This window comes from Paramacrobiotus metropolitanus, unplaced genomic scaffold (genome assembly GCF_019649055.1).
Source record: "Paramacrobiotus metropolitanus isolate TYO unplaced genomic scaffold, Prichtersi_v1.0 Parri_scaffold0000093, whole genome shotgun sequence".
Lineage (NCBI taxonomy): Eukaryota > Metazoa > Tardigrada > Eutardigrada > Parachela > Macrobiotidae > Paramacrobiotus > Paramacrobiotus metropolitanus.
This window is the reverse complement of record NW_026570313.1, coordinates 160,619-175,890: the sequence shown is the minus strand read 5'-3', so window position 1 is coordinate 175,890 and position 15,272 is coordinate 160,619. Positions and strand designations below refer to the sequence as shown.

Below are 15,272 nucleotides of genomic sequence, written 5' to 3'. Positions count from 1 at the left end.
TCAGTACTGAGACGTCAATCTGGTCAGACAGAGACTGTCTGTTTCACTGAGCGTCAGACTGGTCAACCGACACAGACGGAACTTTGATAAGGCTTTCTTAATTCTGGCCGTCTCCCGTCTGCCGCTTCCCCGTGGCGATATGAGTGTGTTAATCGAGCGCCTTCATGTCCGATTTCTATTTATAAAGCTCGAGCATGTGGCGTGCATTGATCAGCTGTCGCTCTGGTGTGGACGCTGCTAATGACCACAGGCTACTCGTCGCTGCTGTGTCAGAATGCAGGCCAGATGGTCGATATGGGCTATCGATCCATCTTTAAAATCCTTATTCAGCCTGGCGATAATCTTAAGACAAGCATCTCTTTTCATCTTGATGTGATTGTCCTATTCCTATACACAGACTGTGCAGAGTGCAGACTGGGAGCCAAACACCTGCAGTTAATTTGCTTGAACCAGGAAAGACGACGATAACGGATCACTGGGCACAATCCAAGCCTGGTCAAAATAGAGTTAAGCACCGCTGATTGCATCGTGATGCGCTTTGCACTTTAAAGCTTCCTATTTGTGCTTTAATATCCCCGAATGTATAGTTCCGACGGCGAGAGCCAAACAAGCCATCAGGCAAAATGATGGCGACCATTTTATGGCGCTGCACGAGACAATGTATGCGCATGTCCATAAAATTGTGGTTGTTGACATTCTTTTTATTAATGGGCGCAGACAAAATGGTGTCCCCGCAAAAATCTCATAAAGCCATTAAACTACAGTAAAAAGAATGCAAATACCGGGCACATGCGCTGAACTTGCGTCGCTCCATAAAAGCCCGTCGTAAAAACTGCGCCGTCTGATGGAGAGGCAGACAGACAGTGGCTAAAGCCGCTAAAGCGCGTTGCGTAACCAGCACATGCTGCACTTGAGTGGACACTCGGCGGACTGCATCCATTAGCCGCGTTAAAACGACATCTGCCGACTGCAGTCCCGGTCTCTGTATAATCCGCAGCAGACTGGCCGCTGTTTTGTTTGACCTGAATACACGTGCACCACGTGCCGGCATTAATGAGCGCGGATCAACTGACTGCTAATGTGCATGTTAATTAATCGCCTTGGACTGGTGGAGTGTACTTTGCGCTAGGGAAACAATCACCACTTGTCACTGTCATAACAGTTATTTGTGCATATATTGCGGGCAACGGCTCCAGCCGGCAAATTATCCAGAACACGTCATGTCAAGAGAGAGATCTGTTGAAAACAGAATTTCTAATCAAAACTAACTGTATTTCAAAAAATTTAAAGAGGGATAAGTCCAACACAGAAAATTATTTGAAAAGAGATTTAAAAAGGAATTTCCTATTAAAAAAAGAGAATAGCGCATTTAAAGCGATGACTGCACAATTTTAAAAATAAATTAAAAACGATAACAAAGAAAGATTTAAAAAAAAACTAATAAAGAAGAATTTTATTAATTTTCAACCTTTTGCTTAAAAATAGAATTTAATATTTAAAAAAACTCTTATTTTTTACATACTTTTTCCGTGCGTGTATTTCTGATACTTGAACTGCAGATTTCAAATTTTCCTGCATTATTTTCGGATTTTTATGGAAATGGCTGGTGAAATATTCGTAGCGCTGAACTTAACGAAGACCAGCAAAACCCGCTTCAGATTACAATTTAATACGATGGACAACCCGATAATTGTTCAGTACACAGCAAAAACATCGATAAGACCGCACACGTGCCGGCTTACAGGGAAGTCTGATAAAAGCTTCTCTTCCCACGCAGATGGCGACTTCCCTATCGCCTATCACCGGCCACATGTCGTGGTCCGCTTCCGGTTAATTTAAAATGTGGATTTAATTAATGAACGTGGCCCAATCGGATCAGCCATCTGTGTAATCCGCACTGGCAGCAAGGACAGCAACTATCCGGCCGAGCAGAAACGCTCCCAGCCCCTTTCGACCATTTATTATTATTTACGCTGGGATCATCTGCTTAGTGCGCAAGTCAACTGTGGCCATTCCGCCGTGATATTTCACCAGCCAGTGGCAGCCACCCATGAATAACGCCATTGTTAGCTCCTGGTTGTTGTGTGTGGAGGCGGACAATGGGCTATGGGCTATGGTGTATCGCATCGCTGCGTGTACCGGGCGTCTGATTTTAATTATGGTGATGTTGAGAAGTCCGCCGGTCAAGCTGTTCATTTGGCTTCGTTTAAAGTTGATAAGATTCAAACTAAGCAGATCTTTGTCACTACTACTTCATACTTGTACATCTGCCGTTACACATGTACATTTCTTACTAACGATCGTAAATACTTGCAGCACTAACGTTCATTCTACATACAGTACATTACATTCCATGTACAGAGTACCTACCTTTCATTTTGCATTATTAATTATGTACTTATATCGATGCAGTCTGGGAACGGGTTAATTAAGCTTCTTCTCGCCGGTGTCAGCAAGAAAGAAAACATGGGAAAAAGAAACAAGAGAATAACCATGGCCCAATCAGCTGTGCAAAGTAGGTATATGTACGAGTACACTTCGACGTTTTTCGCGTTCCGGACGATTTCACAATTATTATTATTATTATTATTATTACGGCACAAGAGCAGACAACCCCGAAGGGACTTCAAGACTGGTCGAACAAAACCAATTTTCTGCTAACAAAAACATTTAGGAGAGATTATCAGATCTGAGTAGAAATTTGAAAGGTACAGAACTGGCTTCGAGAATTTTATCAAGAAGACGCTGTAGTCGCATTTTCATAGTCCACCCTCCGATAACTTTCTTTGCCCGCGCAACATCAATCCGGGCCGGCTTCCGCAAGTTGTAGCGCGTGGTGTTATCTTTTACTTGGATCATGTCCAGGAGGTAGGCCGGAAGTGGGAATTGGCCTTTGTTCCAGAACTTGAACAACCACACCGCATCGCTCTGACGCCATCGGTTGAACATCTGAGGAATACCCAAAGTCTGATACAGTTCCGGAGTAACCGGCATCTTGTTATCAGTGATGGTTTTCAGAGCTTTACGTTGTAGCCCGACTAGCTTGTCGCGCTCAGTGGAAGACGCTGCCGACCATACCGGCGACTGGTGTGCGATATGGCAACCGAAGCAGGCGTGATAAAGACCTATGAATCTGCGTATACCGAGAAGGCGAGAACCAGAGACAGGGTTTCCTTGCGTTCTTCCACACGAAAATATCTTCAAAAATTGATTACGTGATAGTCATTGTTTTTATACAGGCTTGTATACGAGATTAATTAATAGTTATCAAGTTTTCGAATGTGTACATGTACAATGTAGAGAATACCATACCTCTGGTGTCCGGCACGCGAATTCATATTGTGAAAGTTACGGAATCAAAACCTCAAAGTGCGGGAGGCGCATAGAATCGTTCCAGTACCCCTGGCTCATGAGCGATTTCCTTGTGAACAGCCCGCGCTCGTATAAAAATCTGCCTAACATAATAATACTCGTATATTTCACGACAATTCTCTAAGCCGAAAATTTCAAAAGAAAGAAAATTCAGGGACTTCCGGTGCTTGACGCAATTGTAACCGCTCGGAATGGCAGAGTAAAGCGAGTTTTTGTCTTGACCGTTTTCGAGAATGCCCATTCTTTTCTTTTTGATTTTCGCCACAAAACCATAACTTCCAAACATTAGGAATAAATTAGTGAAAACCAGTCCAAGTTGTGCACGCATCGTCTGATCACTCTGATGAGCAGTGTCAACTGTCAAGTATCAACCGATACCCGTACGCCGGCATTTAAATGAACGAAAACTGGGTATAAGCACCGTAATGTATTGTACACGTAATTATGTCTGCGTAATATTCCACCCTTAGGCAATTATGCACCGGTGATTAATTGATTAATTGCAGGAATGTCGTTAATCCTGCAGAGTTTTCCGCAAACACCGGGCCGTGCAGTTGTAGCTGCACTACCTTAGGCGAAAACAGTCACGCAGTGTAGCACTTCCAAAGCCAGCTGCCGCAGCCAGCCTCGTCAACATGGACTGCCTTATACATTCACTTGCACTGGACCGCCACAGCGCCAAGATTGTGGACCCTGTTTGTGCGACGTGCTGCGCTGTCGCGCGTCTTTCCGTGCCCCGTGACCGTGGAAAATGCTGCCAAGAATCGTGTTTATTTACCCTTCCCTGATTATTGGAATATTAGCAGTGTTATTGGTAGCCGACAGAGACATCGGTATGAAGAAAGGGGTTATTATTAATGACTGTTTTAAACGTGGAAAGATTGTCTGATTGCAGACACTGAGTTTAAGAATGCGGACATGGAGTGGTGTAAGTTGGTCCCGGAAGGGACGTTCCCGGAGTGCAAGGACGGGGCTTCCAGCGCTCCCTCGGTACCTACCGTGGTCGACCCGGAGTTCCACTTTATCGGAACGGCACAGTGTAGGTTGCAGCCGTGGTCGCGGGACATTTCTACCCCACTTGTTACGTCAAAACGACAATTTATTTGGAACACCTCGTTGCGCTACAGTTTTGTTTACGTGATATTTTCTTCGCCCGACTTTTGAGAGGCGGAAATTTCGGGGAAGGTTTATGGCTACGAAAACTTACATGAGTCGTGATATGACCATTGGCCACAAAAATGAACTGTCCATGAAAACAAATTTCCAGCCGATCAGTGTCAGACGACGAATTGTCCCGCGGCCAAATGTCCCGCAACTACGCCGGTTTCCGCGAATTTCGCTGCGATTAGCGATTATACACTGTGCTGGTTTTACAGTGCCACCGGATAAAGTCTTGACCGCCGCCGGCAGCTTCGAAGGTGACATCCTCGGCTACGATCCCGGCATGATGGAGAGCACCGACACCCTCGTAAATAAATTTGCAACATTTGATCACGTGATCGGTTAATTTGATCACGTACGTTCGGTTAATCCGCGGTCCGTGGTTTAGAAGCAGCAGAGTAAGAACTTCATCACGGACGAGGCGAAGAAGTGGCCCAAGGGCGTCGTTCCCATCAAGGTGTCGCCCTATTTCCGTAAGTGTCCGGTCGTTCCACTGCACACCGCCGGCGAATGGTAACGCTAACGTGCGTAGGTCGGCCGCAGGTCCGCTGGATGGCAGCGCTATCAGGAAGGCACTGGAGACCTTCACGGCCAAAACTGGGATCCAGTTCGTGGAGCGGACTACAGAGGGGGATTATGTTTACATCGGACCGGGAGTCGGGTGCGTATGCCGAACGCGCACCTAACCGAATTTTATTGCCATTTGAATAAGAAATGCTTGAAAGGCAACCGCGGACTTCCATCAGCTGTCGTTGTTTAAGTAGCCGCGCGCTAAAGGGACTGATAATGCAGCTTTTCCTATGCAGAAAATGTTATCTTATGTTTTGTAGATGCCAGTCGTTTACCGGCAGGCAGGGCGGACGACAGCAATTGAGTCTCCAGATCCCCGGTACAATTTCCATTTATCGCAACGGGAATAAAAATTATTATAAAACTTTGTTGCATATAATAGGGTGCAAAGGCGAAGGAATTATTCATCACGAACTGATGCATTTGATGGGTGAGCACTGCACTTTTAAATTTTCCACACACCGAAAAAGTATTTGTACTTTTTGCTACTTTTAGGTTTTTACCATGAACAATCGCGCACTGACAGGTGTGTAGGTGATTGAAATTTATTTTACCGAGCTAAAAATGTCGTGTTGATAGAGATGATTATGTGGAGATCAACTGGAGCAACATCGCGCCCGGTAAGTGACCACAGCGCCACGAATTCCCACCAGTACAGACCGTGGGAACGACGGCCGCCGGTTTGTTTTATAGAGAATGTACCGCAGTTTCAAAAGTACAGCGCCCAGGAGATAACGGCCTTTGGTGAGCCGTACGACTTCGGCTCCATCCTGCACTATGGCAAGTTCGATTTCGCCAAGGATCCCAAGGTCTTCACCATCCAGCCGCGCCCTGGCAAACTGCCGCCCGGCGTTGTCCCGGAGATCATGGGCCAGCGCGACGGCATGAGCCGTGTCGATCTGCTCAAGATGAAACTGGCCTACCCGAAAATGGACAGTAAGCGAGAATTATGTTTTTTCGGCTACATATGTCGATATATTAGAATATACTCGTACATCAAATAACTGCGGGCGTTTTTGAAATGACTTACGTATATTAAATTAATGATATCCAAAATTTGAGAAAAATATTTTTACTAATTTTTGTAAGACAATAATTTGACAAATTGTTATATAATAAATTAATATTATTTAATGGAAAGTACATGGCTATTCTTCGTACAGAAATCTTCTAAAGGTGAGTATAAATATTACGTTTGTGTGACGGTTTCAGGTTGCAAGCGAATAAATTTGTTTTCCGCACATTTTTCTTTTCAGACGGCAGATGTTTTTCAAGTTTAAATTTATTTCAGTAAAAAATCACTTAATTCAAAATGTTTCACACCCAAATGTCGAAGAAAAAAATATTATCGGGTGATTGTCGAATAAAAAACAAAATATTTAACATTTCTGTCACGTGATATATATAAGTATCTATCCAGACAGATGTCCCACCGAGGAGCCTGGCTGGCTGAAATTAGGCGAGAAAAAGTGCTACTATTTCTCCTTCATCGCCAAGAAGAGGCAAGTGTCTAAGAAACCTAAGAAATCTAAGAAACTATGTCGGTTAATACATAAATAAAACCGACTGTCTTTGGTTGACAACAGGGCGTCGCAGTTTGTGGAAGCCCGGAATTATTGCCGCGTGTACAACGCCGCACCGGCCAGCGAAGCCAAGAACGGTCTGCGCTACATCCACAGCATCATGGACGAGCACGCCAACCAGGTGACGGCCAAGGATCTGGTGTGGATTGTCAACTGCAAGACCCTCTCCAGCACCACCAGCGACGCCGCGTTCTCCGAGTGTATCGCCGATGAGGCGCCGCGCTTTTTTGTCTGCTATAAGAAGATGGATCCCAATGATGCTTCTTAAGCGAACATACCGTTGAATGTACAGGAGTGTTAACGGTTTTTTAAGTATAACCGCAAAGCTTTGGTGGAAGTTGACGGTTTGGGGAAGCATTCTGTAGTTGCACAGACATTAAGGCTGATAAAGCAATAGCGATTATTAAGAGCAAGATGCTGCGAGCAAACATTGTTCCCTTGTTAAGTTTAAAAGTGTGGTTATATCGGCGTGAAAACTGTTTGAGCGCGCAACATCCGAATGGAGAGTTACGGACTTCTTAGGTGTCAGAAAATTCCAAAACGTTTAATCGCAATCAGGTGTATCAAAAGCTGCAAGATGCACCGATGTACCTTATATATTGCTCATGAATGCACATTTAATATGAAAATCGTTCTTACACCAAATTACGGTTCTACCACTTTTGTAAAAATTTGGATATCCGTAATGTAGTGGCAATCGTTCATAGCGCAAACTTCGCGCTATTAAAACACGTATTTACAGCTGTACCTTGAACGAGAGGTACAGATATTTGAAAATTACGAGACGTGCTTGTACATGACGCCTGTACGTACTACCGTACATCTCTTTCCGAATCGCGTTCGAAACTGAAAGCTTCTTCAATAAAAGGATAATCTTTAACCCGCCTTTTTCTCGGAAAAGGCGGTTTGAATACGGCGGTATTAGCCGCCGGTGCATTTTCGTTCGCTGCGAATGCCACTGGATCAAATGAAAAATTTGCATGACTGTGTACAAGCAGCCATCTTTGGCTGATTCAGTTAGAATATTGTGTGTGATCACTGTACAGTGGCTTGCGGAATTTTCTTCCTTTTGAATTTTTCTTGATGTCGTGCTGTCGTAATACAACTGCTTGCTTAATTTGACTTTGACCGTTCTTTACCTGCTCCAAGATTTGACGGTACATTAAACAGTGTTTTTCTTTACCGTATAAAATATGAATTAATGCTTAATAATTTGATTGCGCTTTATGTTTTTTTTTTAATTGTGATAGTATCTTTGCACTGCAGTTGTAAAGAAAAGGACGTTTGAGTGACCAAAACTCCGCTGTTCAGTCGGGTGAATAACTGCGCCGAAACCCGAATTGTCCTATTCCATTTCTTAACGAAAACCTCCTCCGCCATGCTCAGCCTCATGTGCTACGCTAACAGCGTGGACGTTCTGGACGACGGCGGGATAGTGCGGTACGGACGCGTGGTGGACCTGGCGGACAACGGCCTCTTCGTCGATCTGCTCTATCCCCATCAGCGACGCGAGTACTTCCCCTTCGAACGCCTCCTGCTCAACCCGGCCAGCTCCTTACTGGAGAGCCCATGCCCTACCGAATTCGCGCGCCTTCCCGTGGAAGTGCTGGTGCCGGCGATGTCGGTGGGTGCGTTGGTGTGGCTGGCGGGGGAAGCGGTTAACTTGGGCGGCGGTCAGGCACTGGGACGGTACGACGGGGCCATCGTCCACTGGGTGTGTCCAGACGGCGGAGGGCCCTGCACGGATTTCCTTCCCCTTTCCCGCATCCGTTGGCCGCAGACAGCCGCCCTGGCAGCGCAGCGTCACGTCCGTTCCGACACCTTCGGCAAGCGCAGTCTGGCCTTGGACGATGCATTCCCCTCCCTGTCCGCGGAAGAAGCCGCGGAGCTCATCAAGCGCTTGAATAATGATACCCTGCGGGACTTTCACTTTCCCTGTGACGCGAACGTGGTCGAGCTCGTGGAGCGCCGTCTGGAGTACATTTACCAGCCGGATTTGGAAGAGTCGGGACGATATGATCCCCGCGGATTGCGTTATCTGGTAAGCAATTTCCCGGTGGGTAACTTTTATCTCACAAAATCAAACCAAGAAAGTACACAACTTTAAAATGATCAAACAGAAGTTTTCAGTAGCCTGTTGAAATCTCCGTTAATGGAGTTTGGCTGTTGAATTGCAATAATTATAATAATATACCGGCCGGTTTTGCAGGTGTCGCTGGCCAGTTTCCAAGCGGAGCTGATACGCCTGTCGGCACTGTCGGACGAGATCCCGGCCACCTGCGACGAAGTGGCACTGCCGATGAAGGTGTGGCGGCAAGTGTTTGCCCACTTGGACACGGTGACGCAGATGGGGCTGCGCGCGGTCTGCGGAGAGTGGCAGCGGGCGCTGGATGAGCCGGAGCTGAGCGGCCGTCTGTGGGTCGGGGACTACGCAGACTCCCAGCGGTGCTTCGACCACTTTCGGGCCTTGGCCACGCTGTACCACCGCCTGCAGGCGGACACGCAGGACCTGGTGGTGCAGGCCTACGAGCGCCACTCCCCGCTGGCCATCCAGGAGACGATGATGCTGTGCCAGATGGTCCACTACGTGGCGCAGCACCGCCGCCCGGGGATCCGTCTGCGCAGCCTGCATCTGCACCATTGCCAGTGGGACCTGCAGATTAACGGCGGCGCCGCCACGAGGGATGCCCATGCTGAATGCGTCCTGCACCAGGCGGACCCGGCGCCCCTCCGGGACATTGGCCGCCGCAGTGGGTACCAGCTGGAGGATTGGATTGCCGCGTGCGGCCGCTTGCCCGCTGCGCTGTCCACCTGCACGGCTGCTGTTTTCTTCGCAAAGGGCTCAACGGCTGGACGGAGAAAAGCGTCAGTGTGGAGATGGACCTGCCGACCACGCGCCTGCCGATGGGTGGGCGACTCCGTAGAGCGCTGTGGGAGGCGATGGACTCGGCGCTGCCGGCGCTGCCGCCACCGCCGGAGCAGGAGCAGGAGCTGCGCGCTCTCTTAATCTGGCTCAACCTTATTGGAGATGAGAAACGGACCGTCGTCTGCACGGTACGATTTACACTTTGTCCTGGTTTTGGTGGATGTGGTTGAGGTTCTCCGGGCTGGCTCACGGAAATTCGTCGACCAGCCAAGAATTCCGGCTGGCGTTTTTGCTAAACCTCTTTCTTACGGTTCTTAAGTCTAAGTTTAGGTTTTCTTTCTTTAGGTTATTTCTTAGGTTTAATAGTACTTTTTAGGTTTCTTAGTTTTTCCTTTTTTTAGGCAATTTTAAAGTTTTTTATTTCCTAATAGTTTTTTTCGCCGTCGCCCTCGTGGCGGTCGAGGCTGTAAATGTAAAGGTCGTGAGTGTCGTTTTCTGGCTTGAACAGCACTGCACGGTGATTACGTTTTGCAGATGCTGTGCGCGCTGCAGTCGGCCGATCCGCGTCCTTCCGCGCATTACCGCGGCAAGAAGTGGTGCGTGGACGGCGTGGAGCACTTACAGCTGGCCAGTCTGGCCAAGCTGTCGCGTATTACCCGGCATTTTCTCGTCCAAATGCAGTGGTGTATGGGTCGACAGTCATGGTTCCGGCGCTGAAACGGGCTGATGAAGGTTTTGAAACGGGCTTGTACCTATAGTTAAGTCGCTGCATCGCTTTTATTGCTTTAATTTGGCCATCGCTGCATCAGCCACTCTTGTCGTTTTTAATTTTGGGTTCGACTCTTGAACAGCTTACGCATGTATTACAGGTTACGCATGTATTTTTATGATCATATATTCTGGTGTACCGTGTATGTAGTTCATGTTCTTATTTTCCCATTTATCTGAGTGTGATTAGCCATCTGTTGTGACACGTACTGTTTTTCAAAACAATCATTAATAAGAGGGCCATTATTATTATTCGATGTTCCATCTCCCGTTACATACGTGTACAGCGTGTAGCTTCGGTGTTTTGTTTGCCATCTACAACTGCAGGATCTCTACCAGACGTAGAGGTCAAGCGGGAGATATCATAAGCTGTAGAAACTGTATCCATACAAACAATAATCAGTTTCCAGATCAGAAAACGTCGCTGACTGTTATAATACCGTATTATAACAGTCAGCGACGTTTTCCGTGCGACAGTCAGCGACCACGTATTATTAATACGTGGTCCAATCTAGCTTAAACAGAGATAACATGGTCGACGGGGGTCTTTTGTAGCCCCTGATCCGTACATATGTATACGACTATACGTACTTGTCCATGTCCATGACAGAATTAATATTATATCCACCACGAGTGTCTATATCCGTGATATGCAACGCGCTTCTTTATCTGCTACAAGGTGATGGATCCCAATAATTCCAGTGCATCCCTAAAATTAGTACTATAATTATGACAATTTGTACAGATACATACGTTTCTCTACTTCCGCTTCGGCGAAATTTTGAATGGACAGAATGTTTCTCTGAAGGCACACAAAAAAGAGCAAAAAAGTGAAAAGGAAGCAGAAAGCCGGTTAAATAATTATCCGATTGAGCCTGTACACAGTACTACACAGCTCGTACGATCGAGTTTGAGACACGTACGTATCACATGGCGAAAAGTCGTAAACGCGTCGTGCAATTAAAATTAATACCTGTTAAACAACATGTTGTCGGGATATCTTTCAGATTGATAGATGGCTTGCGGATAAATAAATAATCAAGCTGCTGGTAATGACGCCCCATAAAACATCGAACACAATTACACCTGCGATAATATCCGTATTCACACCGAGCTTGTTCGACGAGTCATAGCAATTTTTTACGTGATCCATTAAGCATCGGATAATTTGGTCGGAAAAATGGTGACACTGACTGCGACCGTCATCGTGTTCGTCCTGTGCGCCTGCAAGGCGCAATGGTCAGCGGCCAATAAGGAAGTCGGTAAGGATTAACCACGGTGAAATGATTATCCGCCGTGCGTAATTTAATGGGCCAGAAAATTCATGAATTGACTGGAGAAGCGCGTTGTATTGCTTTTCTTAAGCAACGTTTTTTACTTGGCTGTCATTAAAGGAAACGCTACAGCTGTGTTAAATACCGTTTAATCCAGAGGGGCATAGAGATTTTGGTTGTTTTTTCAATGTTTAAAATTTGACTATAAAGTAGCGTGCCCGCGCTTGCACTTTTTCGTTATGATCAATATGATGGCTGTTACCTGTGCGAGAAATAAAAACAGCGATGTGCTTGATTAATGGGTACGATTCCCGATCAGGATAGCATTGAGGAAGTGTTTCTGTTATAATTTTTTTCAGAGTACCCGGTTTGTACTTGTTCCGTGATACTTATTAAAAGTATTTGGGATGTGTTCGGGTAGATGCGCGCTTCATCAACGGCGCCAACCTGGAATGGTGCAAGTACATCCCGGAGAACAGCTTCCCCAGCTGTCAGGGCCGCCGGAAGGGCAGACCGATCCCCGTAACGACACCGACGCCGGGCGTCGCGTCCAGCAGCACGGAGGAGGCGGACGCAGGGATGATGGCGGACGCGGAACAGCCACCGCCACTATCTCCGGCCCCGCCACGGCAACGTCCCTCCGACACGGAGCACATCATCGACCCGGCCTTCCGCAGTCTGGGCAACGAACCCCGTACGTACAGGGAACCCGGGTGCATCCCTCGGATATTTTATTAGCGAATGTTGTGTGCCTGTAGTACCGGCCGATCGCGTTATGTCGGCCGCCGGGAGCTTCGAAGGGGATATTCTGGGATATGATCCCAACATTCCGCCCTCCACCGACCAACTGGTACGTCCAGGAACCCCGCATAATTTCCAGTAAATTATTTACATTGGGGTGCGTTAATAGAAGCAGCAAAGCAAGACCTTCATCACCGACGACAAGAAGAAATGGCCCAAAGCGACGGTCGTCTACGTCATGTCGCCATATTTTCGTAAGCCTCATTCGGTGCTACACCCTGGACTTCCGTTACTGTAGGCAAGTTATTCTGCAGGGCCTCTGGATGCGCAACAGGTGCGCGCCTCCCTGCAGACCTTTACCGGGAAGACCGGTGTGCAGTTCAAGGTGCGGACGGTAGAGGCCGACTACCTGTACATCGGACCCGGCATCGGGTAGGTGACTACGTGTACTTCGCGAGTAAGAGTTTCAGCCGGAATTGGGAACATATGGCGCACGTGCGTAGACGTTGTGTGTGTATCGCAACACAGCTGATTAATACCCAGTACGAGACCATAATTCATCGTTGCCTGACACCGCCCACGGGAGAATTGCATTCCGTACCGCGGTAGTTCAGCGAAGACGCACGTTTGACGGTGGTGGTTGTTTATGTAAATACGGCAACAACCGTTTCCGTTATGAAGCTAATTCATCGCAGAATGCCGGCTGGTCATTATACGGCCTATAAAATCTTGTTATTCGGCATCAGCCAATATACAGAATATCGCCTGCATAGATTTGTAATAACTGAGATACATAATTAGAAGAGTAACATGAATAATATGCATACTGTCTAGATTATGCTAAATTGGTAATTATATTGTACAGCTGCCAGTCCTTCACCGGTCAACACGGCGGCCAGCAGCTGCTCAGTCTGCAGATGCCGGGTGCGTACGCTTCGATTATTAATTAATTAATAATTATTTATCGGACTATAATAATATGAAGGCTCTTTTTTTGGCAGCGTGCAAAAGCAGCGGTGTAATACACCACCAACTCATGCATGCAGTCGGTAAGGGTACCTTAACGTTTAATTCTCTCTCATGTAAAGACGTTTCGCATTTCGCCTTTTGCATTTCGCACAATTCACAGTATAAATCCGCGTGCCGGACACGTTGTTCTCCGCGTTAACTGCTGCACCTTAGAAAACTTGATAATTTTTTATCAATCTCGAGTATAGTTATCGCGTAATCAATTTTTAAAAGGTTTTTGTTCTGAGGGACAATTAACGCGGAGAATGCCATGTCTCTGGTGTTCGGTACGTAAATTCATATTGTGAAAATGTCCGGAATAAGAAGGAAGTCGAAGTATAATACCTACCATTACCAACCGTCGAAGTATGGTACCGGTATCATTATAACGAGCGTGTATCAATGCAGTATATGACTTCTTTACTTCCAGGCTTTTACCACGAGCAATCGCGAACGGACCGGTATGTGGCATGGGACTGCCTCCATTCAATCACATAACGAAAATGCCGGCATTTACATATGTTCGTCATATTACAGCGACCGCTACGTGGAGATCAACTGGGAAAACATCGCTGTTGGTATTCATTATTGATTAAATTATTAATGACTGAGCCATTGCTTAATCAGTCCCTCTAAGAGGTCACACTGAGGAGGTTTGTGTATCGCAGAAAACCATGGACAGTTCCAAAAGTATACCGCCGCGGAGATAACAGCGTTTGGCGAAGAGTACGACTACCGCTCGCTGATGCACTTTGGACAGTACGACTTCGCCCTGGATCCCGGCGTCTTCACCATCCGCCCGCGGAGCAACGACACCAACGCCACCCAGGCGGTGGGACAACGCGTGTCCCTCAGCGCCGTCGACGTCATCAAAATCAAACTGGCCTATCCGAAATTCGACAGTACACTATTTCTCCTTTACTTAATGATCGGTTAAGGCGCATATATATTTCACGATGACCTTTAGGTCGCTGTCCCACGGAGAAGGGCTGGGTGCAGCCGGGCGACAAGAAGTGCTACTTCTTCTCTTTTCAAGCCGACAAAAAGTGCGTGCTGACGAAACCACCAAAAACAACAATTTTAACTTACAGGAAATCTAATAAATAATTTTAAAGATTTGTTCTAGCATAATTTATGCAATATCACGCTAATAATTTTTTATTACTACGTATTACGATTTCAAAGGTACCTATTTCAAAAGTTATAATTTAGTTGAAGCTTTAATTATTATTGGTTACTCTGTGAATAGCAACTTATGTCAAAGGATTCATTCAACACAAATCACTTCAACATTTTTTTTTTGTTTTCTTATGTTTTCTTATGCTTTCTTAACGTTTAATTGCCAGGGTCGCCCGGTTCGCGGAAGCGCGCAATTACTGCCGGCTGCACAGCGCCGCGTTGGCCACGGAGCAGCCCAACAGTCTGCGGTACATATACAGCGTGATGGAGAGCAGCGGCGTCTTGCAGCCGGAGGACGCCGTCTGGATCGCCAACTGCAAGACCATCGCGCGCAACACCAACACCGCCGACGACAACGCCGAGTGCACCGCCGAGGCCGGACAGTACTTTGTCTGCTATAAACGCCTAGATGCCAACGCTGTCGAGTGACCTAGCCACTGAAAATACAACTGTGCACAGTTCCCTGTTTAGTCAACTAAGCGCTCATATAATGTAGCGCCCTGATATGTTGTGAATCTGTGATTAAAGATTATTTACATTAATTCTTCTAGCATCGGAAAAACGTTTGCTACGCAAAACAAATCCACCATACAAATTTCCTCCCAGTATTTGGCTCACAAAAAATAATTCTACGATTCTTCTACAACTGCTCTACGTCGTAATTAACAACGGCTTAGGCAGTTCGTCTCCCAATAAAATACACAAAAGTTCGGTACAAAAAAAAGAGTAAAAACGGTCTTACACTGGACA

The 15,272-nt window shown here is 46.6% G+C and overlaps 3 protein-coding genes across 3 annotated transcripts; all 3 read left to right on the top strand.

Annotated features, from left to right (window-relative positions):
* The first annotated feature begins 4,016 nt into the window (after window positions 1-4,016).
* LOC129596617 (zinc metalloproteinase nas-6-like) lies at window positions 4,017-7,193 on the top strand. The gene is made up of 12 exons (XM_055493947.1): window positions 4,017-4,205; window positions 4,268-4,411; window positions 4,749-4,840; window positions 4,922-5,006; window positions 5,077-5,194; window positions 5,364-5,422; window positions 5,486-5,533; window positions 5,599-5,629; window positions 5,683-5,723; window positions 5,797-6,039; window positions 6,524-6,605; window positions 6,690-7,193. Exons 1-12 carry the CDS (start codon window positions 4,124-4,126, stop codon window positions 6,952-6,954), a joined length of 1,290 nt encoding a protein of 429 aa, XP_055349922.1. The 5' UTR covers window positions 4,017-4,123; the 3' UTR covers window positions 6,955-7,193.
* A 512-nt stretch (window positions 7,194-7,705) lies between these two features.
* LOC129596643 (uncharacterized) lies at window positions 7,706-9,610 on the top strand. Its single transcript, XM_055493977.1, has 4 exons — window positions 7,706-7,843; window positions 7,953-8,727; window positions 8,896-9,491; window positions 9,526-9,610. The coding sequence occupies exons 2-4, from the start codon at window positions 8,065-8,067 to the stop codon at window positions 9,608-9,610; spliced, it is 1,344 nt and encodes a 447-aa protein (XP_055349952.1). The 5' UTR covers window positions 7,706-7,843; window positions 7,953-8,064.
* Window positions 9,611-11,375: 1,765 nt separating this feature from the next.
* Window positions 11,376-15,037, top strand: LOC129596623 (zinc metalloproteinase nas-15-like). Its single transcript, XM_055493954.1, has 12 exons — window positions 11,376-11,582; window positions 12,016-12,288; window positions 12,353-12,444; window positions 12,505-12,589; window positions 12,650-12,767; window positions 13,201-13,259; window positions 13,337-13,384; window positions 13,774-13,804; window positions 13,881-13,921; window positions 14,012-14,245; window positions 14,311-14,389; window positions 14,690-15,037. Exons 1-12 carry the CDS (start codon window positions 11,501-11,503, stop codon window positions 14,949-14,951), a joined length of 1,404 nt encoding a protein of 467 aa, XP_055349929.1. The 5' UTR covers window positions 11,376-11,500; the 3' UTR covers window positions 14,952-15,037.
* The last annotated feature ends 235 nt before the right edge of the window (window positions 15,038-15,272 follow it).

Coding starts and splice junctions, on each gene's coding strand:
- LOC129596617 (XM_055493947.1), top strand. CDS start 4,124: ATGCTGCCAAGAATCGTGTTTATTTACCCTTCCCTGATTATTGGAATA. Junction 5,007..5,076: donor CAAGGTGTCGCCCTATTTCC/GTAAGTGTCCGG, acceptor GGTCGGCCGCAG/GTCCGCTGGATGGCAGCGCT. Junction 5,195..5,363: donor TACATCGGACCGGGAGTCGG/GTGCGTATGCCG, acceptor TATGTTTTGTAG/ATGCCAGTCGTTTACCGGCA.
- LOC129596643 (XM_055493977.1), top strand. CDS start 8,065: ATGCTCAGCCTCATGTGCTACGCTAACAGCGTGGACGTTCTGGACGAC. Junction 8,728..8,895: donor CCCGCGGATTGCGTTATCTG/GTAAGCAATTTC, acceptor CCGGTTTTGCAG/GTGTCGCTGGCCAGTTTCCA. Junction 9,492..9,525: donor GGCCGCTTGCCCGCTGCGCT/GTCCACCTGCAC, acceptor TTCTTCGCAAAG/GGCTCAACGGCTGGACGGAG.
- LOC129596623 (XM_055493954.1), top strand. CDS start 11,501: ATGGTGACACTGACTGCGACCGTCATCGTGTTCGTCCTGTGCGCCTGC. Junction 12,445..12,504: donor CGCCCTCCACCGACCAACTG/GTACGTCCAGGA, acceptor GTGCGTTAATAG/AAGCAGCAAAGCAAGACCTT. Junction 14,246..14,310: donor GGCCTATCCGAAATTCGACA/GTACACTATTTC, acceptor GATGACCTTTAG/GTCGCTGTCCCACGGAGAAG.